Source organism: Chiloscyllium plagiosum, chromosome 34 (assembly GCF_004010195.1).
Source record: "Chiloscyllium plagiosum isolate BGI_BamShark_2017 chromosome 34, ASM401019v2, whole genome shotgun sequence".
NCBI lineage: Eukaryota > Metazoa > Chordata > Chondrichthyes > Orectolobiformes > Hemiscylliidae > Chiloscyllium > Chiloscyllium plagiosum.
Genome location: NC_057743.1, coordinates 43,352,194 through 43,373,975, shown reverse-complemented (window position 1 = coordinate 43,373,975; position 21,782 = coordinate 43,352,194). Strand labels below are relative to the sequence as shown.

At 45.5% G+C, this 21,782-nt stretch overlaps 1 protein-coding gene across 2 annotated transcripts in view; it reads left to right on the top strand.

Moving 5' to 3' along the window:
* The first annotated feature begins 327 nt into the window (after nucleotides 1–327).
* The window catches only part of ubxn10 (UBX domain protein 10), a 35,288-nt gene continuing 13,833 nt past the window's right edge, over nucleotides 328–21,782 (top strand). The window contains exon 1 of one of the 2 annotated variants that reach the window (XM_043676362.1): nucleotides 328–676. Coding sequence is in view for 1 of the 2 variants with exons in the window: in XM_043676361.1 (XP_043532296.1) it covers nucleotides 780–821 (42 nt within the window). In the remaining variant the exon portion in view is untranslated. The other variant, XM_043676361.1, reaches the window with a different exon arrangement.

The following is a 21,782-nucleotide window of genomic DNA, read 5'->3' as shown; positions in this document are numbered from 1 at the left end:
CCTCGTTCGGGATCCAAAACTCCGAGTTCTGTTTCTCACAGTAGGACCCAGGAATGTCCTTGGAGCATGGACCAGGATATCAGCAAACACATCCTTGCCTATCAGAGTGTATGCTCCCTCCCCAACATCTTGTCCACCTGCGCTTTTAGGAGAAAGTGAGGACTGCAGATGCTGGAGATCAGAGCTGAAAATGTGTTGCTGGAAAAGCGCAGCAGGTCAGGCAGCATCCAAGGAACAGGAGAAGGGCTTATGCCCGTAGAAGGGCATTCCTGAAGAAGGGCTTATGCCCGAAACGTCGATTCTCCTGTTCCTTTGATGCTGCCTGACCTGCTGCGCTTTTCCAGCAACACATTTTTATCACCTGCGCTTTTAGCCTACTTTAAAAGTTCACGCCATCTTGTATTATTGTAACGTTACCTTGACAACGCATGCTATTAACTAACACTCACGTGACTCGAAAGACCAGGATCTGCCCGAAAGTGCGCATGCACGACCCGGCATTGCTCTCACGTGACTAGACGCTGCATCTGGCGTCATTCGTCGTCTTGGAAACTGCGCTGCTGCTGGGGACGCTCTGGACTCTGACCGTTTTGAAAATAAATTCAAGTTCATGGGATAGACGATTAACATGTCACCTTTTCTAAAGAGGGGAGCCGCACCGGAATCTAACTAAGAGGTGAGCGGGGCAATGTCAATTATAAAAAAAACTTTTACGCTGTTGCTCGACCAAACCTGATGCTGAACAATGACTGACTGCGTCACTGACGAATCAGCGGGTGATGGACGGCACCTTTCACCATTCACAAGTCAAGTGCCTACAGGTAGGTGGAGCTTGGGGAGAACATGTCCCTCAGCCCCAGGGGCGGAGCGGGGCCTGTCCCCTCAGCACCGGGAGGGGCGGGGTCGGTTACCTCAGCCCCCGGGTCAGGGCGGGGCGGGGCGTGGCCAGTCCCATCAGCCCCAGGGACAGGGCGGGGCCGGTTTCCTCAGCCCCAGGGGCGGGGCGGGGCCGGTTTCCTCAGCCCCGGGAGTGGGGCGGGGCGGGTTCACTCAGCCCCAGGGGCGGGGCGGGGCGGGGCCGGTTTCCTCAGCCCCGGGAGTGGGGCGGGGCCGGTTTCCTCAGCCCCAAGGGCGGGGCGGGGCGTGTGGTGTTTCGAAGCAGAGTGACGGTTGTCCTTCTCGCCCCCAACCATCCCCAATTTCAATTGTGTAAATGATCAGTGAAGTGACAGGCACATTGCAACCTCCTGGATTCAAAGACTAAAGGACTCCTGTCTGCTGACTGGAAAGGATTTAAACACAATGAGGAGCAGAATGTTATTGCCCAAAATATAGCAGGTTTGCTGAGTACTCTATTAAAACATAGTGTGAATGTGTTCAAGAAGGCAAAGTGGAGAGCAGCAGAAAGAAGGGGTCAACTTAGATATGGGTTGATGCTGTGTGTCAGAGAGCGGTCGCACACGAGCCAGAATAGATTTGAGGGTAGTGCAAAAAAGGCAACCACACGATAGCAGATCTTTTGATGGGAATTATAAAACTTAGCAGGTCTGGTAGCGTCTGGAGAGAAAGAAGAATTAATGTTTCGCGTCCAGTCATCCTTCAGAAGCAGAGGACTTCGGATTTAGAGTCAGAAAAGAACAGATTGATTAATCCTAATTGCCTTTCCTGATTTGAGAAACTGTTCATATGCAGCATTTCTTCAAACTAACTTCAATAAATCATAATCAATAACCAACAATACTTTTAGAAGTTAGTGATGATGTAGTAGCATTGGGGTATAGGACCATCATGATCTGACATGCAGCCTTGCTTTATGTAGCTTTAAACTCACTTTGCTATAGGAAGGATGTTATTAAACTGGAAAGAGTGCAGAAGAAACTTACAAGAATGTTGCCAGGACTCAAGAGTCTGAGTTATAGGGAGATATCAGACAAGCAAGGACATTTTTCTTTAGAGTGTAGAAGACTGAGAGAGAATTTTATAGAAGTGTCTAACATCATGAGAGGCATGAATAGAGTGAATGTACTTTTTCCCAGGGTTGGGGAATTTTTAGAGGAGAAAGAATAAAAGGGAACCTGAGGGGCAAACCTGAGGAGCACAGAGGATGTTACGCATAGAACATAGAACAGTACAGCACAGAACAGGCCCTTCAGCCCACCATGTTGTGCTGACCACTGATCCTCATGTATGCACCCTCAAATTTCTGTGACCATATGCATGTCCAGTAGTCTCTTAAATGTTCCCAATGACCTTGCTTCCACAACTGCTGCTGGCAACGCATTCCATGCTCTCACAACTCACTGTGTAAAGAACCCGCCTCTGACATCCCCTCTATACTCTCCTCCAACCAGCTTAAAACTATGACCCCTCGTGTTAGTCATTTCTGCCCTAGGAAATAGTCTCTGGCTATCGACTCTATCTATGCCTCTCATTATCTTGTATACCTCAATTAGGTCCCCTCTCCTCCTCCTTTTCTCCAATGAGAAAAGTCCGAGCTCAGTCAACCTCTCTTCATAAGTTAAGCCCTCCAGTCCAGACAACATCCTGGTAAACCTCCTCTGAACCCTCTCCAAAGCATCCGTATCTTTCCTATAATAGGGCAACCAGAACTGGACGCAGTATTCCAAGTGCGGTCTAACCAAAGTTTTATAGAGCTGCAACAAGATCTCACGACTCTTAAACTCAATCCCCCTGTTAATGAAAGCCAAAACACCATATGCTTTCTTAACAACCCTGCCCACTTAGGTGGCCATTTTAAGGGAACTATGTACCTGCATACCAAGATCCCTCTGTTCCTCCACACTGCCAAGAATCCTACCCTTAATCCTGGAGTCAGCTTTCAAATTCAACCTTCCAAAATGCATCACCTCGCATTTATCCAGGTTGAACTCCATCTGCCACCTCTCTGCCCATCTCTGCATCCTGTCAATGTCCCGCTGCAGCCTACAACAGCCCTCTACACTGTCAACAACACCTCCAACCTTTGTGTCGTCTGCAAACCTGATGGCCCATCCTTCAATCCCCTCATCCAAGTCATTAATAAAAATTACAAATAGTAGAGGCCCAAGGATAGAGCCCTGTGGAACACCACTCACCACAGACTTCCAGGCAGAATATTTTCCTTCCAGTACTACTTGCTGTCTTCTGTTAGCCAGCCAATTCTGTATCCAGACAGCTAAGTTCCCCTGTATCCCATTCCTCCTGACCTTCTGAATGAGCCTACCATGGGGAACCTTATCAAATGCCTTACTGAAGTCCATATACACCACATCCACAGCTCGACCCTCATCAACTTTTCTAGTCACATCCTCAAAGAACTCGATAAGGTTTGTGAGGCATGACCTGCCCCTCACAAAGCCATGTTGACTGCATTTAATCAAGCCATGCTCTTCCAGATGGTCATAAATCCTATCCCTCAGAATCCTTTCTAACACCTTGCAGATGACAGACGTGAGACTTACTAGTCTGTAATTGCCAGGGATTTCCCTATTGCCTGTCTTGAACAGAGGAATTACATTTGCACCTCGCCAGTCCTCAGGTACGACTCCAGTGGAGAGCGAGAATGCAAAGATCTTCGCAAGTGGCGAAGCAATTGCATTTCTCGTTTCCCAAAGCAGCCGAGGACAAATCTGGTCTGGGCCTGGCGACTTGTCAATCTTAATGTTTAACAAAATTTTCAGCTCATCAGCTTCCTCTATCTCTATCCACTCCAGCATGCACACCTGCTTTTCAAAGGTTTTATTCACTGCACAGTTCGTTTCTTTCGTAAAGACGGAAGCAAATAACTCATTTAGGGCTTCCCCTACCTCCTCAGACTCCACACACAAATTCCCTATGCTATCCCTGATCGGGCTCCACTGCTCTCGTCATCCAAGGTTCCTTTATCTTACCCCTTCTTGCCTGTCTCAGAGGGACATATTTATTCATCACTTGCAACAACTGTTCCTTAAACAGTCTCCTCATGTCTATAGTGCCTTTACCATGGAACAATTGCTCCTAATCCATGCTTCCTAACTCATGTCTAATCGCATCATAGTTTCCTCTTCCCCAATTAAATATCCTCCCATTTTGCCTAATCCTCTCCTTCTCCATAGTTATGTAGAATGTGAGGCAGTTGTGGTCACTACCACCAAAATGCTCTCCCACCACAAGATCTAATACTTCCCCCGGCTCGTTTCCGAGCACCAAGTCTAGAATGGCCTCTCCCCTCGTGGGCCTGTCAATGTACTGAGTTAGGAAACCCTCCTGAACACACCTTACAAAAACAGCTCCATTCAAATCTTCTGCTCGAAGGATGTAGATGGGAAAGTTAAAGTCACCCATTACAACGATCCTACTACGTCCACACTTTTCCAAAATCTGCCGACCTATGCTTTCTTCCATCTCCCTGCTGCTATTGGGGGTCCTATAGTAAACCCCTAACGAGGTGACTGCTCTCTTGCTGTTCCTAATTTCCACCCAAACCGACTTGGTAGGCAGATCTTCCTCAACAATGGAAGCTTCTGTAGCTGTGATACCCTCTCTGATTAGTAGTGCTACACCCCCTCCTCTTTTTTCCCCTCCCTATTCTTTTTAAATGCTCTAAACCCTGGAACATCCAGCAACCATTCCTGCCCCTGAGAAACCCATGTCTCTGTTATGGCCACAACATCATAGCACCAGGTACTGATCCATGCTCTAAGTTCATCACTGCCAGAGCAAGTGTTTGAGGCATGTACATTACAACATTTAAAAGGCATTTGGACAAACACAAGGATAGGAAAGGCTTAGAAGGATATGAGCAAAGTACAGAGAAATGAGGTTAGTGTGGATGGACACTTTGGTCCTAATGGATCAGTTTGGGCCAAAGGGCCTGTCTCCATGATACTATGACTGTGATTCTAAGTTATCAAGAAGAGTGCTAAGAAAGCAATGAAGAGACATCAAATGAAATGTGGCAAGAAGAGGAGAAAGTCCAGGTAAGTAAGTTATTCCATTGACATCTATAAAGTGATGAAGAAGTTCACCCCAACACTGGTATTTCCTCCAACCCCATGAGCATCATGAACTTGTTTGTCAACAATATTTTTGAGTACTTTGTGGAGGAAGCTTACTGCTTGGTCCATAACAATAAATGCAGCACCATTGGTTCTCAAACAATCTATTCTGCTGTGTGCCTGCTGCTGCATGAGGGTGTCAGAGGATACAAAGGCAGAGACCAAGTACACCAGCTCCAAGTGAAACAACACACTGTATTGAAATAATAAAAAGTGCATCATATAGTTTAAAACTAAGTGGTGCATGCTGTAATATATTTAAAGCACTAAGCAAGCTGTCCTCAATCATTGATGACATGAAAGAATGTTTAATGACAGAATATAGACTTTGCTATTTGCCAATGGGGCAGGAAAAATAGCTCAGCTTTGTATCATCACAGGAATGGGCTCTTTGGGCCATGATGTTGTACTGAACATGATGCCAAATTAAACTAATCCTTTCTGCCTGCTTTATCTATATCTCTCCATTCCTTGATTATTCATGCACTTATCTAAAAGCCCCTTAAACGCCCCTATCGTTTCTGTCTCCGCCTCCACCACCACCCCTGGCAGCATGTTCCAGACTCCTACCACTCTGTGCAAAAAACCTTGCCCTTCACATCTTGTATGAACTTCTCCCCTCTCACCTTAAATGCATCCCCCTTAGTATTAGATATTTCAATGCTTGGAAAAAGATTCTGACTGTCAACCCTATCTATGCATCTCATAATCTTATAGATTTCTATCAAGTCTCCCGTAAGCCTCTGCCGCTCCAGGAAAAAAACAACCCTAGTTTTTCTAGCCTCTCTTTATAGCTCATACCCTCTAATCCAGGCAGCATCCTGGTAAACCTCTTCTGCACCCTCGCCAAAACCTTCACATCCTTCCTGTAATGTGGCAAACAGAATTGAACACAAATACCCTTTAAATACAGACTAACCAAAGTCTTATAAAGCTGCAACATGACATCCTGACTCTTGTCAATAAAGGCAAGTATGCCACATGCCTTCTTTAGACTGATATCTACTTATGGCGGCTTTCAGATCACTACGGACCTGAACCCCAAGATCCCTTCATATATCAATGCTGTTCAGGGTGCTGCCAGTAACTGTATACTTTTTCTTAACATTTGATTTCCCAAAGTGTGGCACCTCACACTTGCCCAGATTAAACTCCATCTGCATTTTCTCTGCCCACATCTGCAACTGGTCTATATCCCGCTGTATCCTTTGACAACCTTCTACACTGTCCGCAACTCCACTGATCTTTGTGTCATATGCAATCTTACTAAACCACCCATCTAGTTTTCATCCAAGTCATTTTTGTATATCATACAGCAGTGGTCCGAGTACAGATCTCTGCAGAACACTACTAGTCATTGACCTCCAACCAGAAAAGCACCCTTCCACCACTACCCTCTAGCTTAAAGAGGCAAGCCAATTCTGAAGTTTCCAAGTTACCACGCAACTTAGTTTTCTGGATGAATCTACCATGAGGGACCTTGTTGAAAGCCTTACTTAAATCCAACAACACCCACTGCTCTATCCTGATCAATCACTTTTGTCACCTCTTCAAAAAATTCAATCAAGTTAGTGAGACATGGCCTGCCGCAAACAAAAACATACTGACTGTCTCTAATTAGACCATGCTTTCCTAAATGCGTGTTAATCCTATCTCTAAGAATTCTCTCCAATAGCTTCCAAACCACTGATGTGAGACTCACCGGTCTATAATTTCTTTGATTATCCCTATTGCCCTTCTTGAACAGAGGAACACCATTAGCTACTTGCCAGTTCTCCAGGACCTCTCCAGTGCCTAGCAAGGATACAAAAATCATGGTCAAGGCCTCAGCAATCTCCTCTCTTACCTCTCTCAATAACCTGGGGTAACTACCATTGGGCTCTGGGGACTTATCCACTTTAATGTCTTCAAGAGACCCAACACCACCTATTTCTTGATCTCAAAATGCCTTCACATATTAGCGTGCTAATCTCATTACCCTCTATGTCCTTCTCCTGGGTGAATGCCAACACAACGTACTCATTCAGGATCTCGTCCACATCCACTGCCTCTAAGCACAAGTTCTCTCCTTTATCCTTGAGTGGTCCTACCCTCTCTTTAGTTATCCTTTTGTTTTTAATGTATGTGTATAATGTCTTGGGATTCCCTTTAATCATATTTGCCAAGGTCATTTCATGACCCCTCCCTGCTCTCCATTTCCCTGCTTGAGTTCTTGCCTGCTTTCTTCATATTCCTTATAGGCCCTGTCCAATTTTAGCTTCCTAAACATTACATATGCTTCTTTTCTCCATTTGACTAAATTCACAACCTCTCTCATTATCTCATTGCCATCCTTGTCCATCCTTCTTACTGGAACATGCTGGTCCTGAACTCTGATCAGTATGTTTTTAAACGACTCCCACATGTCAAATAAAAACCAAAAGAACTGGAGATGCTGTAAATCAGAAGCAGAAATAGAAATTGCTGGAAAAGTTCAACATGTCGGTTGGCATCTATGGAGAGAAATCAGAGTTAACATTTCAGGTTGAGTGACGTTTCCTCAGAACCCTCCCACATGTCAAATATGGACTTGCCCTATAACAGCTGCTCCCAATAAACACTCCCTAGCTCCTGCCTAATACTGTCATTTTTGTTCTTCCCTATTTAGTATCTTCCCGCAAAGTCCTTATTCATAGCTATCTTAAAACATAAGAAGTTGTGGTTACTATTTCCAAAATGACTCCTATTGAAAGGTCAGTCACCTAGCCAAGCTCATCAACCAGTAAAAGGTTCCAGTATGGACCTCCTCTCATTGGACAATTCACATACTGTTTCAAGAAACCCTCTTGGATGCACCTAACCAATTCTGCTCCATCTAATCCTCTTGCTCTAAGGAAGTTCCAGTCAATATTGGGGAAGTTAAAGTCACCCACTATGACAACCTTGTTGTTATTACATCTTTTCATAATCTGACTATACATTTTTCCTCAATGTCTCTGTGGCTGTTTGGGGGGCCTATAGTATAATTCCATCAGAAGGATTTGTGGTCGGCATGGTGGCACAGTGGTTAGTATTGCTGCCTCACAGCACCAGAGACCTGGGTTCAATTCCTGCCTCCGGCAACAGCCTGTGTGGAGGTTGCACATTCTCCTTGTGTCTGTGTGGGTTTCCTCCGAGTGCTCCAGTTTCCTTCCACAGTCCAAAAACGTGCAGGTTAGGTGAATTGGCCACGCTAAATTGCCCGTAGTGTTAAATGAAGGGGTAAATATAGGGGACTGGGTCTGGATGGGTTGCACTTCGGTGGGTCGGTGTGGACTTGTTGGGCTGAAGGGCCTGTTTCCACACTGTAATTAATCTAAAAAATTGCACTGTTTTTACTTTTGAGCTATACTCATATTACCTTCAGTTAAGCCTTCCAGTATGTCTGCTCTGAGTGCAAATAGGACATTTTTTCTGATTAGTAATGCAACTCCTCCATCTCTTTTACCTCCCTCTCTGTCTCATCTAAAACAACAAAACCCTGGAACATTCAGGAGCCAGTCATGTCCATCCCTCAACCAAGTCTCTGTAATGGCCACAACATCATAGTTCCATTTACTGATCCAGGCTTTAATTCATCAGCCTTACTCATTATGTTCTGTGTTGTTCTGGGGAAGGTGGGACCTCTACATGAAGGACAGGTTGCACCTGAACTGGAAGGGCACAAATGTCCTGGGTGGGAGATTTGCTCGTGTGATTCGGGAGGGTTTAAACTAGTTTGGCAGGGGGTTGGGAATCAAAGCCACATATCTGAGAGGGGGTCAGTTGCAGACAGGGCAGTGACAGGATGTTTTAAATCTGTCAGCAAGGTTTCTCACGCGATGAAACAAAGGGATCAATTAAAATGTGTCTGCTTTAATGTAAGGAGTGTCCAAAATAAGAGTGACGAACTTAGAGCATGGATTAGTACTTGGGGCTATGATGTTGTGGCCATAACGGAGACATGGGTTCTACAGGGGCAGGAATAGTTTCTTGATGTTCCAGGGTTTAGAATGTTTAAAAAGAACAGGGAGGGTGGAAAAAGAGTAGGGGGTGTAGCATTGCTAATCAGAGAGTGCATCACAGCTACAGAAACAAAGGTTGTTGAGGAAGGTTTGTCTACTGAGTCAGTATGGGTGGAAGTTAGGAACAGCAAGGGAACAGCCGACACATTGGGGGTTTTCTAAAGACCACCTAATAGCAGTAGAGAAAGTGAAGATCTCATAGGGATCTTGTTGTAAATGAAAACTTAGAGGAGCTGGGATACAGTCTTGACCAGATCAAGATTGATGAAGTTGATGTGGTAGAAATTTTGGAAAACATTAAGATTGATAAGTCCCCAGGGCCAGACGAGATTTATCCTCGGCTGCTCCGGGAAGCAAGAAAGGAGGTTGCTGAGCCGCTGGCGAGGATATTTGCCTCCTCCCTCTCCACAGGATTCATAGTGGAGGATTGGAAAGAGACGAATGTTGTTCCTCTTTTCAAGAAGGATAATAAGGAAATCCCTGGCAATTACAGACCAGTCAGTCTTATGTCTGTGGTCAGCAAAGTTTTGGAAAGAATTCTGAGGGATAGGATTTATGACTATTTGGCAAAGCATAGTGTGATTAAAGGCAGTCAGCATGGCTTTGTGAGGGGCAGGTCATGCCTCACAAATCTTATTGAGTTCTTTGAGGTGGTGTCAAGATAGGTCGACAATGGTCGAGCAGTGGATGTGGTGTATGTGGACCTCAGCAAGGCATTTGATAAGGTTCCCATGGTAGGCTCATTCAGAAACTCAGGAAGTATGGGATTCAAGGATATTTGGCTATCTGGATTCAGAATTGACTGGCTGACAGAAGGCAGAGAGTGGTTGTGGATGGAAAGTATTCTGCCTGGAGGTCAGTGTTGAGTGGGGTCCCGCAGGGCTCTGTTCTTGGGCCTCTGCTCTTTGTAGTTTTTATAAATGGCTTGGATGAGGAGGTTGAGGGGTGGGTTAGTAAATTTGCAGACGACTACAAAGGTTGGAGGTGTCATCGATAGTATAGGGGGCTACTGCAGGCTGTAGCGCGATATAGACAGGATGCAGAGCTGGGCTGAGAAATGGCAGATGGAGTTCAACCTGGATAAATGCAAAGTGATGCATTTTGGAAGGTCGAACTCGAATGCTGAATATAGGATTAAAGACAGGATTCTTGGCATTGTGGAGGAACAGAGGGATCTGGGTGCGCAAGTACATAGATCCCTCAAAGTTGCCACCCAAGTGGATAGGGTTGTTAAGAAAGCATATGGTGTTTTGGCTTTCATTAACAGGAGGATCGAGTTTAAGAGCCAAGAGGTTTTGCTACAGCTCTACAAATCCCTGGTGAGACCTCACTTGGAACATTGTGTCCAGTTCTGGTCACCCTACTATTGGAAAGATACAGAGACTTTGGAGAGGGTACAAAGAAGGTTTACCAGGATGCTGCCTGGACTGGAGGGATTGTCTTATGAAGAAAGGTTGAATAAGCTCGGACCTTTCTCTCTGGAGAGAAGGAGGAAGGGAGGAAACCTGATCGAGGTGTACAAAATAAGATTGAGTCAATAGCCAGAGACTTTTCCCCCAGACAGGATTGACTGGTATGAGGAGTCATCATTTGAAGATATTAGGAGGAAGGTATAAAGGAGACGTCAGAGGTAGGTTCTTTATGCAGAGAGTTAGAGAGTTGTGAATGCATGGAATGCGTTGCCAGCTGTGATGGTGGAAGCAGAGTCATTAGGGACACTTAAGTGACTGCTGGACATGCACATGGATAGCAGTGAGTTGAGGGGTGTGTAGGTTAAGTTACTATATTTTACATTAGGATTAAATCTCGACACAACATTGTGGGCCAAAGGGCCTGTTCTATACTGTACTTTTCTATGTTCTATGTTCTAAACACACTTCAGTCCATCAGTCCCATCGTGTTCATTTACCTGTGTCTGTATGTCCTTCCTTTCCGAGTTACTGGTCCTAATGTCTACCTTCATCTCAATCCCTCCACTGGCTGATCTGCTGTTCTTGTTCCAGGACCCTGCCACTCTAGTTTAAACCCTCTCAAGTAGCACTGGCGAACCTCCTTGGGAGGATATTGGTTTCCCTCCAGTTTAGCTGCAACCAGTCCCTCTTGTACAGATCAACTGTGTCTCAGAAGAAGTCCCAATGATCCAAGAACCTGAAAGCCTGCTGCCTGCACCAGTTCCTTAGCTACGCATTAATCTGTCCTACTTTCCTATTCTTTGCCTCACTAGCACATGGCACAGGTAGTAATCCAGAGATTTTGAGCATCCAGCAGGGGAATGGGAACCTAAATTGTAGTTCTAGTAAACAGAAAGTTGAGAGTAGTGAGGTCAGAAATAAGATTTAAGGTCGCAAGAGGTTTGTTTGAAATGTGTCTACTTCAACACCAAAAGCATCTGGGGCGACATGGTGGCACAGTGGTTAGCACTGCTGCCTCACAGCACCAGAGACCCGGATTCAATTCCCGCCTCAGGTGACTGTGCAAACTCCACACAGACATTCTCCCCGTGTCTGTGTGGGTTTTCACCGGGTGCTCCGGTTTCCTCCAACAGTGCGCAGGTTAGGTAAATGGGCCATGCTAAATTGCCCGTAGTGTTAGGTGAAGGGGTAACTGTAGGGGAATGGGTTTGGGTGGGCTGCGCTTCGACGGGTCGGTGTGGACTTGTTGGGCTGAAGGGCCTGTTTCCACACTGTAAGTAATCTAATCTAAACAATAAGATGGATGAACTTGTATCATAGGTTGGTACCTGGAATTTCCATGTTGTGACCATTTTGGAGAAATGGGTGGAATAGAGACATGGGTAGAGCAGGGACAGGAATGGTTGTTGCAGGTCCTGAGATTTAGATGTTTCAGTAAGAACAGAGAAGATGGTAAAAGGTGTGGGGAGGGTGGCATTGTTAATCAAGGACAGTATTACGGTGGCAGAAAGGATGTTTGAGGACTCATTTACTGAGGTAGTATGGGCTGAGGATAAATACAGGAGAGGAGAGGTCACCCTGTTGGGAGTTTTCTATACCGCTGAAAATGTGTTGCTGGAACAGCGCAGCAGGTCAGACAGCATCCAGGGAACAGGAGAATTGACGTTTCGGGCATAAGCCCTTCTTCATTCCTGAAGAAGGGCTTATGCCCGAAACGTCGATTCTCCTGTTCCCTGGATGCTGTCTGACCTGCTGCGCTGTTCCAGCAACACATTTTCAGCTCTGATCTCCAGCATCTGCAGACCTCACTTTCTCCTTGAGGAGTTTTCTATCGGCCTCTGAGTAGTTCCAGAAATGTAGAGGAAAGGATTGCAAAGATGATTCTCGGTAGAAGTGAGATGACAAGATAGTTGTTATGGGGGCATTTAACTTTACAAATATTGACTGGGAATACTAAAGTCCAAGTGCTTTAGATGGGTCTGTTTTTTGTCCAATGTATGCAGGAGGGTTTCCTGACACAGTATGTAGACAGGCCAACAAGAGGAGCTCTGGAGCTGCGGATGGACTCACTGCACAGCATCCACGATGCTGAGGGGGTCGTGGATAGCACGTTTAGTGAACTGGTCACACCGCAGGTTAGAATTGCTGAGGGAGACAATGAATGGGTGACCAAAAGGCAGAAAAAGAGTAGGAAGGCAGTGCAGGTGTCCCCTGCAGCCATCTCCCCCCAAAACAGGTATACTGTTCTGGATACTGTTGGGGGAGATGATTCCCCAGGGGAGGGCAGCAGTAGCCAGGATCATGGCACTGTGGTGGGCACTGCTCTTCAGAATGGCGGGAAAAAGACTCATAGGGCCATAGTCATAGGGGATTCTATTGTAAGGGGAGTGGATAGGTGGTTCTGTGGCCAAAAACGGGACTCCCAGATGTTGCCTCCCAGATGCTTGGGTCAGGGATGTCACCGGTTGGCTGCAGAGCATTCTAAAAGGGGAGGGTAAACAGCCAGTGGTCTTGGTGCATATAGGCACCAACGATATAAGTAGAAAAGAGATGAGTTCCTGAAAGCAGAATTCAGGGAGCTAGGAGAGAAGTTAAAAAAGAGGACCTCAAAGGTAGTGATCTTGGGATTACTCGACCACCCTCTGATGACCCCTTCTTTCGCCTGCAACACACCCCATCCACCTGGACACCCCGTGCTGGTCTCTTACCTGCCCTCGATCTCTTCATAGCCAACTGACATTAACAGCGTCAGCCTCTCTACCCCTCTCACCCACTCCAACATCTCACCCTCGGAATGTGCAGCCCTCCGCTCCCTCCGTTCCAACCCCAACCTCACTATCAAACCGGCAGACAAGGAAGGCGCGGTAGTAGTTTGGCGCACCGACCTTTACACCGCTGAGGCTAAACGCCAGCTCGCAGACACCTCCTCCTACTGCCCCCTTGACCATGTCCCCACCTCCCACCACGAAACCATCATCTCCCAGACCATCCATAACCTCATCACCTCAGGGGATCTCCCATCCACCGCCTCCAACCTCATAGTCCCACAACCCTACACTGCCCGTTTCTACCTCCTGCCCAAAATCCACAAACCTGACTGCCCCGGCCGACCCATTGTCTCAGTCAATCACCTTTGCACCCTGCCCAGCGCAATAATTTCCTTCCCATAGTGTGGTGACCCAAACTGCACACAGCATTCCAGCTGTGGCCTAACCAAAGTTCTGCACAGTTCCAGCATGAGCTCCCTGCTCTTATAATCTGTCACAACTGATGAAGGCAAGTGTCCTTTTTAGCTTTAACTTACCCTATTAGACAGTCCTGTCACCTTCAGGGATCTGTGGACTAGCACCCCAAAGTCCCTACGTTTTTCAGTGTTTCCTGGTAAATTGCCTTTCGATGAGTAATCCCTTACCTTGTTCCTTCTTCCAAAATGTATCACTTCATATTTACTGGGGTTTAATTCCATTTGCCATTGATCTGACCAATCCGGTTATATCATCCTGTAAACTGACAGGTTCCTCCTTACTGCTACCTTTGGGTCATTCACAAACTTGCTTCTCATCTCCCCCACACTCTCAGCTTTATCATTTGCAAATATCACAACAATAAGGAACGCAGCCTGTGGCACACCATTGCACACTGGGCTCCAGTCACACAAACAGCCTACTACCACCACCTCCTACCGCTAAGCCAATCCTGGATCCAACTGGCCAGGACCGTTGACATTTTTAAAATCGGTTTCCGATGTGGGACCTTGTCAAAGGCCTTGCTAAAATCCATATAAGCAATAAGACCTGCGCTACCTTCAGTAAACACTTGATCACCTCCTCAAAAAGATTCCACTAGATTTTTTGTTTTAGGTATGATCTTTCTCTGATCTTGCCACACAGACTATTCCTGACTGAACCTTAACCTCCCTAACTGGAGATTAATTTTCTCCTGAACTACTTTCTACAATAGCTTCCATACCACCGATGTTAAGACTCGCTGGCCTTGTCTACGTCGACCAACCTTCTTGCAAATTGGCACCACCGCTGCGGCCAGAGACAATTAAAACATTTGGCTGGGGGCCCCTGTAATTTCCTCCTTAGCCCCCCCCCCCCCCCCCCCCGCAGAAATCTAGGATACAACTCAACCGAATCTGGGGATTTGTCCATTTTAAAATTCACCAAAGCCTCCTTGTTCCTTACATCAATCCGCTCAAGAGTCCATTTTCTCAAATTCTGTATCTGCATTTAATCGAATTGAATTGACTAATTTATTGTCACTTGTATTCAACAAATAAACACGGTGAAAAGTGTAATATGTTGCCACACTCCGATGCCCCTTTCCTGGACATCTATGGTCCTCTGGGCTTGTTGATCCTACATTTCATCCTAAAGGGAACAATGCATGGCTTGTACTTCTCCCCCAGTACCTTTTTGAATGCCTCCCACTGTTGTGCTGTAGATTTATCCTCAAATAGCTGTTCCCATTTTGGCCCAATCCCGACTTATTTTAATAAATTCTGAAGAAGGGCTTATGCCCGAAACGTCGATTCTCCTGCTCCTTGGACACTGCCTGACCTGCTGCGCTTTTCCAGCAACACATTTTCAGTTGGGATTACTACCAGTGCCATGTGCTAGCCAGCGTAGAAATGAAAGAATAGGTAGGATGAACATGTGGCTTGAGATATGGTGTAGGAGGGAGGTGTTCAGATTTGTTGGACATTGGGACCGGGTCTGGGGAAGGTAGAACTATTACAAATTGGATGGTCTACACCTGAACCAGACTGGAATTAATATCCTTAGGGGAGTTTTTACTACTGCTGTTGGGGAGATTTCAAACTAATGTGGCAGGGGGCTGGGAACCAGAAGACAAGACAAATGGACAGCGAGGTGGAAACTGGAGACTGTAAGAATCATGATCTTAGCATTAATAAGGGGAAGAGCAGGCAGAGAGCAGACGAACACAAAAGAACTGGTGGTCTGAAGTGCATACATTTTAATGCAAGGAGTATAGTGGGTAAGGCAGATGACCTTAGGGCTTGGATTGGTGCCTGGGCCTATGACGTTATTGCAATCATAGAGACTTGGTTGAAGGAAGGTCATGATTGGCAACTAAATGTTCCAGGATATAGACGCTTCAGACAGGACAGGGGGTGAAGTAAAAGGGGGAGGAGTTGCATTGCTGGTCAGGGATGATATTATGGCTGTGCTAAAGGAGGACACTATGGAGGGCTTGAGTAGTGAGGCACTCTGTGAGGAGCTGAGAAATAAGAAGGGTGCAGTTACATTGTTGGGGCTGTATTCCAACTCTCCCAATAGCGAGCGCGAGGTAGAAGAACAAATAAGTAAACAAATTATGGAAAGATGTAGAGGCAACAGGGTGGTAGTGATGGGTGATTTTAATTTTCCCAACATTGACTGGGATACACTTAGTGTCAGAGGTCTGGATGGGGCAGTTTGTAAGAAACGTCCAGGAGAGATTACTAGAGCAGTATGTCAATAGACCGACGAGGGAAGGGGCCAAATTGGACCTGGTGTTGGGGAATGAGCCGGGGAGGTGGTAGAAGTTGTGGTGTGTGATTTCTTTGGGAACAGCGACCACAATTCTGTAAGTTTTAGAATACTCGTACACAAAGATGAAAGTGGTCCTAAGGGAAGAGTACTAAACTGGGCCAAGACCAATTATATCAAAATTAGGCAGGAGCTGGGAAATATGGATTGGACACAGCTATTTGAAGGGAAGACCACATTTGATATGTGGGAGGCTTTCAAAGATAATGCAGGATAGGCATGTCCTGTTGAAAGTAAAGGATAGGAAAGGCAAGATTTGTGAATCGTCGATGACAGGAGAAATCGTACGACTAGCCAAGAGGAAAAGGGAAGCGTACATAAGGTCCAGGCAACTAAGAACAGAACGGGCCCTGGAGGAATATCGGGAGAGTAGGTGGATGCTGCCTGACCTGCTGTGCTGTTCCAGCAATAAAGTTTCAACCTGGAGGAATATCGGGAGAGTAGGACCAATCTTATATGAGGAATCAAGCAGGCTAATAGGGGTAGTGAAATAGCTTTAGTGAGCAGAATTAAGGAGAATCCCAAAGCATTTTATTCTTATATAAGAAGCAAGCGGGTAACTCGAGAAAGGATTGGTCCACTAAAGGATAAGGAAGGAAGACTGTGGGTCGAACCTGAGAAAATGGATGAGATTCTGAATTATTACTTTGCATCAGTGTCCACTGAGGAGAGGGAGATGACGAATGTTGAGATTAGAGATAGAAGTTTGATTACTCTGGATCACGTTGACATAAGTAGGGAAGATGTGTTGGGTAGGCTAGAGGTTATTAAGGTGGACAAATCCCCAGGACTGGATGGGATCTATCTGAGGTTGCTGAGGGAGTCAAGAGAGGAAATAGCTGAGGCTCTGACAGATATCTTTGAGGCATCCTTAAACACAGGTGAGGTGCCGGAGAACTGGAGGGTTGCTCATGTTGTCCCCTGTACGAGAAAGGTAGTAGGGATATTCCGGGTAACTACAGACCAGTGAGCCTGACGTCAGTGTTGAGAAAGTTGCGGGAGAGGTACTATGGGATGAAGTCTATTTATATTTGGAAAAGCATGGGCTTATCAATGATAGACAACATGGTTTGGTGCGGGGGAGGTCATGCCTTTCCAGCTTAATAGAGTTCTTTGACGAACTGACCAAGCTGATAGATGAAGAGCTGTAGATGTCATATACATGTACATTAGTAAGGCGTTTGATAAGGTTCCCCATGGTAAACTAATGGAGAAAGTGATGTCACATGGTGTGCAGGATATTCTAGCTAGGTGGATAAAGAACTGGTTGAGTAACAGGTCACAGAGACAAGTAGTTGAAGGGAATTTCTCGAAATGGAAAAAGGTGACCAGTGGTGTTCCACAGGGTTCAATGCTGGGGCCGCTGTTATTTGTGATATACATAAATGATCTGGAAGAGGGCACTGTTGGTTTGGTATGATCAGCAAGTTTGCAGATGACACGAAGATTGGTGGAGTAGCAGAAAGCAGAGGGAACTGTCAAAGAATACAGGAGGATATAGATAGACTGGAGAGTTGAGCAAGTGGCAGAAGGAGTTCAATCCAGGCAAATGTGAGGTGATGCATTTTGGGAAGTCTAATTCTAGAGTGAATTATACAGTAAACGGAAGAGCCTTGGGCTGATGAGCTGAGGGATCTGGGAGATCAGGTCCATTGTATCCTGAAGGTTGCTGCACAGGTGGATAGAATGGTCAAGAAGGCATATGGTATATGGAAGGGATCTTGAGAATAAGAGCTGGCAGGTCATGTTAAACTTGTACAAGACATTGGTTCGGCTGCATTTAGAATACTGTGTATGGTTCTGGTCACCACATTACCAAAAGGATGTGGACACTTTGAAGAGGGTGCAGACAAGGTTTATGAGGATTTTGCCTGGTATAGAAGATGCTAGCTATGAAGAGAGGTTGAGTAGGTTAGAATTGTTTTCATTAGAAAAAAGGAGATTGATGGGGGACCTGATTGAGGTCTATAAAATCATGAAGGGTATAGACGAGGTAGATAGAGGTAAGCTATTTCCCAGTGTGAAGGATTCAATAATGAGAGGTCATGTGTTCAAGGTGAGAGGTGAACAGTTTAAGGTGGATACACGCGGTAAGTACTTCACACAGAGGGTGGTAGGTGCCTGGGACACGTTGCCAGCAGAGGTAGTAGAGGCAGGCATGGTAGATTCATTTAAGATGCATCTGGACAGGTGCATGAGTAGGTGGGGAGTAGAGGGATACAAATGCTTAGGAATTGGGTGATGGGTTTAGACAGTGGATTTGGATCTGCTCAGGCTTGGAGGGCCAAAAGGCCTGTTCCTGGGCTGTAAATTTTCTTTTTTTTAAGGTTAGATTCCCTGCAGTGTGGAAACAGGCCCTTCGGCCCAACAAGTCCTCACTGACCCTCCGAAAAGAAACCCACCCAGACCGATTTTCCCTCCGACTAAAGCACCTAACACTATGGACAATTTAGCATGGCCAATTCACCTGACCTGCACATCTTTGGACTGTGGGAGGAAATCGGAGCACCCGGAGGAAACCCACGCAGAAACGGGGAGAATGTGTAAACTCCACACAGACAGTCACCCAAGACTTTGTTCTTCTTTATTTAGGAGAGGCCACATTGGATTTGGTACTGTGTGATGAACCGGGCCAGGTGTTAGATTTGGAGGTAGGTGAGCACTTTGATGATAGTGACCACAATTCCATTATGTTTACTTTAGCAATGGAAAGGGATAGGTATATACTACAGGGCAGGTGTTATCGCTGGGGGAAAGGCAATTATGATGCTGTTAGGCAAGATTTAGGATACATAGGATGAAGAAGGAAACTGCGGGGGATGGACGCAATTGAAACGTAGAGCTTGTTCAAGGAACAGCTGTGTGTCCTTGATAAGTGTGTACCTGTCAATCAGGGAGAAAGTTTTCAACCGAAGGGATCCGTGGTTTACTGGAGAATTGAATCTCTTAACAAGAGGAAGAAGGAGGCGTATGTTAGAATGAGACGTGAAGGCTCAGTTAGGGCAGTTGAGAGTTACAAGTTGGCCAGGAAAGACCTAACGAGAGAGCTAAAAAGAGCCAGGAGGGGACATGATGTCATTGGCAGATAGAATCAAAGAAAAACATAAAGCTTTCTTTCAGTACATCAGGAATAAAAGAATGACTAGAGTAAAATTAGGGCCAACCAAGAGTAGCAGTGGGAAATTGTGCGTGGAGTCAGAGGATATAGGGAAGCGCTAAATGAATATCTTTTGCCAGCATTCACACCGGAAAAAGACAATATTGTTGATGAAATACTGAGATACACGTTACTAGACTAGATAAGATTGAGGTTCACAAGGAGGAGGTGTTAGAAATTCTGGAAAATGTGAAAATAGATAAGTCCCCTGGGCTGAACAAAGAGACCTTAGAGTGCAGGTTCATAGCACCTTGAAAGTAGAGTCGCAGGTAGATAGGATAGTGAAGGAGGCGTTTGGTATGCTTTCCTTTATTGGTCAAGGTATTGAGTACTGGAGTTGGGAGGTCATGTTGCGGCTATACAGGACATTGGTTAGGCTACTTTTGGAATATTGCATGCAGTTCTGGTCTCCATCCTATCGGAAAGATGTTGTGAAACTTGAAAGGGTTCAGAAAAGATTGATAAGGATGTTGCCAGGGTTGGAGGATTTGAGCTATAGGGAGAAGTTGAATAGGCTGGGGCTGTTTTCCCTGGAGCGTCGGAGGCTGAAGGGTGACTTTATACAGGTTTATAAAATCAAGAGGAGCATGGATAGGATAAATAGATAAAGTCTTTTGCCTGGGATGGGGGAGTCTAGACTAGAGGGCTTAGGTTTAGGGTGAGAGGGGAAAGATATAAAAGAGACCTAAGGGGCAACTTTTTCACGCAGAAGGTGGTACATATATGGAATGAGCTGCCAGAGGAAGTGGTGGAGGCCAGTACAATTGCAACATTTAAAAGGCATCTGGATGGATATACAAATAGGAAGGGTTTGGAGGGATATGGGCCGGGTGCTGGCAGGTGGGACTAGATTGAGTTGGGATAGCTGGTTGGCATGGTTAAGTTGGACACAAGGGTCTGTTTTTGTGTTGTACAGATCTATGACTCTATGACTGGATGGGATTTAACCACAGGATTCTCTGAGAAGTTTGGGAGGAGATTACAAAGCCTTTGGCTTTGATCTTTATGTCGTCATTGTCTACAGGAATAGTGCCAGAAGACTGGAGGATTGCAAATGTTCCCTTGTTCAAGAAGGGGAGTAGAGATAACCCTGGTAATTATAGACCAGTGAGCCTTAGTTTGGTTGTGGGTAAGGTGTTGGAAAAGATAATAAGAGATTAGGGATAGTCAATACGGTTTTGTGATGGGTAGGTTAAGCCTCACAAACCTTATTGAGTTCTTTAAGAAGATGAATGAGGATAAAGCGGACTTCAGTAAGGCGTTTGATAAGGTTCCCCATGGTAGGCTATTGCACAAAATATGGAGATATGGGATTGTGACAGATTTAGCAGTTTGGATAAGAAATTGGCTAGCTGAAAGAAGACAGAGGGTGGTGGTTGATGGGAAATGTTCATCAAAACTGTCCCACAAGGATCTGTTTTGGGGCCACTGCTTTTGGGTCATTTTTATAAATGCCATTTTTTTATAAAACCTGGATGAGGGTAGAGAAGGATGGGGTGGTAAATTTGTGGATGACACAAGGTTGGTAGAATTATGGATAGTGCCGAAGGCTGTTGTAGGTTACAGAGGGACATAGGTAAACTTAAGAGCTGGGCTGAAAGATGACAAATAGAGTTTAATGGGGAAAAGTATGAGGTGATTCACTTTGGAAGGAGTAACAGGAATGCAGAGTAGATTACATTAGATTCCCTACAGTGTGGAAACAGGCCCTTCAGCCCAACCAGTCCACACCGACTCTTCGAAGAGTAACCCACCCAGACCCATTTCCCTCTGACTAATGAGATTAGAACTAGGCTAATAGTTAGAGTCTTGGCAGGTAGGATCAAAGAAAACCCTAAAGGTTAATGAGCCTAATTGTCTCATAATTGCATTTCCCCCAGTTGTAACTCTTGCCCTGCAGTATATACCTATTCCTTTCCATTGCTAAATTAAACATAACCAAACTGTGGTCCCTATCACCAAAGTGCTCACCTACTTCCAAATCTAACAGCTGGCCTGGTTCATTATCCAGTATCAAATTCAATGTGGCTTTGCCTCTTGTTGGCCTGTCTACATACTGTGTCAGGAAATCCTCCTGCACACATTGGACAAAAACTGACCCAAGTAAAGTACTCGAATTATAGTGTTTCCAGTCAACATTTGGAAAGTTAAAGTTCCCCATAACAATTATCCTATTACTTTCACTCCTATCCAGAATCAGCTTTTCAATCCTTTCGTCTACATCTCTGGACCTTTCGGAGGCCTATAGAAAACTCCCAACAAGGCAACCTCTCCTTTCATGTTTCTAACCTCAGCCCATACTACCTCAGTAGACAAGTCCTCAAATGTCCTTTCTGCAACCGTAATACTGTCCTTGACTAACTATGCCTACCCCCCCATCCCCCAACCTTTCACCATCTTCTCTGTTCTTACTGAAACATCAAAATCTTACTGAACAACTATTTTTGTCTCTACTCTATCCATGTCTCTGAAATGTCCACAACATCAAAATCCCAAGTACCAAACCATGCTGCAAGTTCACCCACCTTATTCTGGATGCTCCTGGTGTTGAAGTAGACACACTTCAAACCAACTTCTTGCTTGCTGATGCCTGCTTC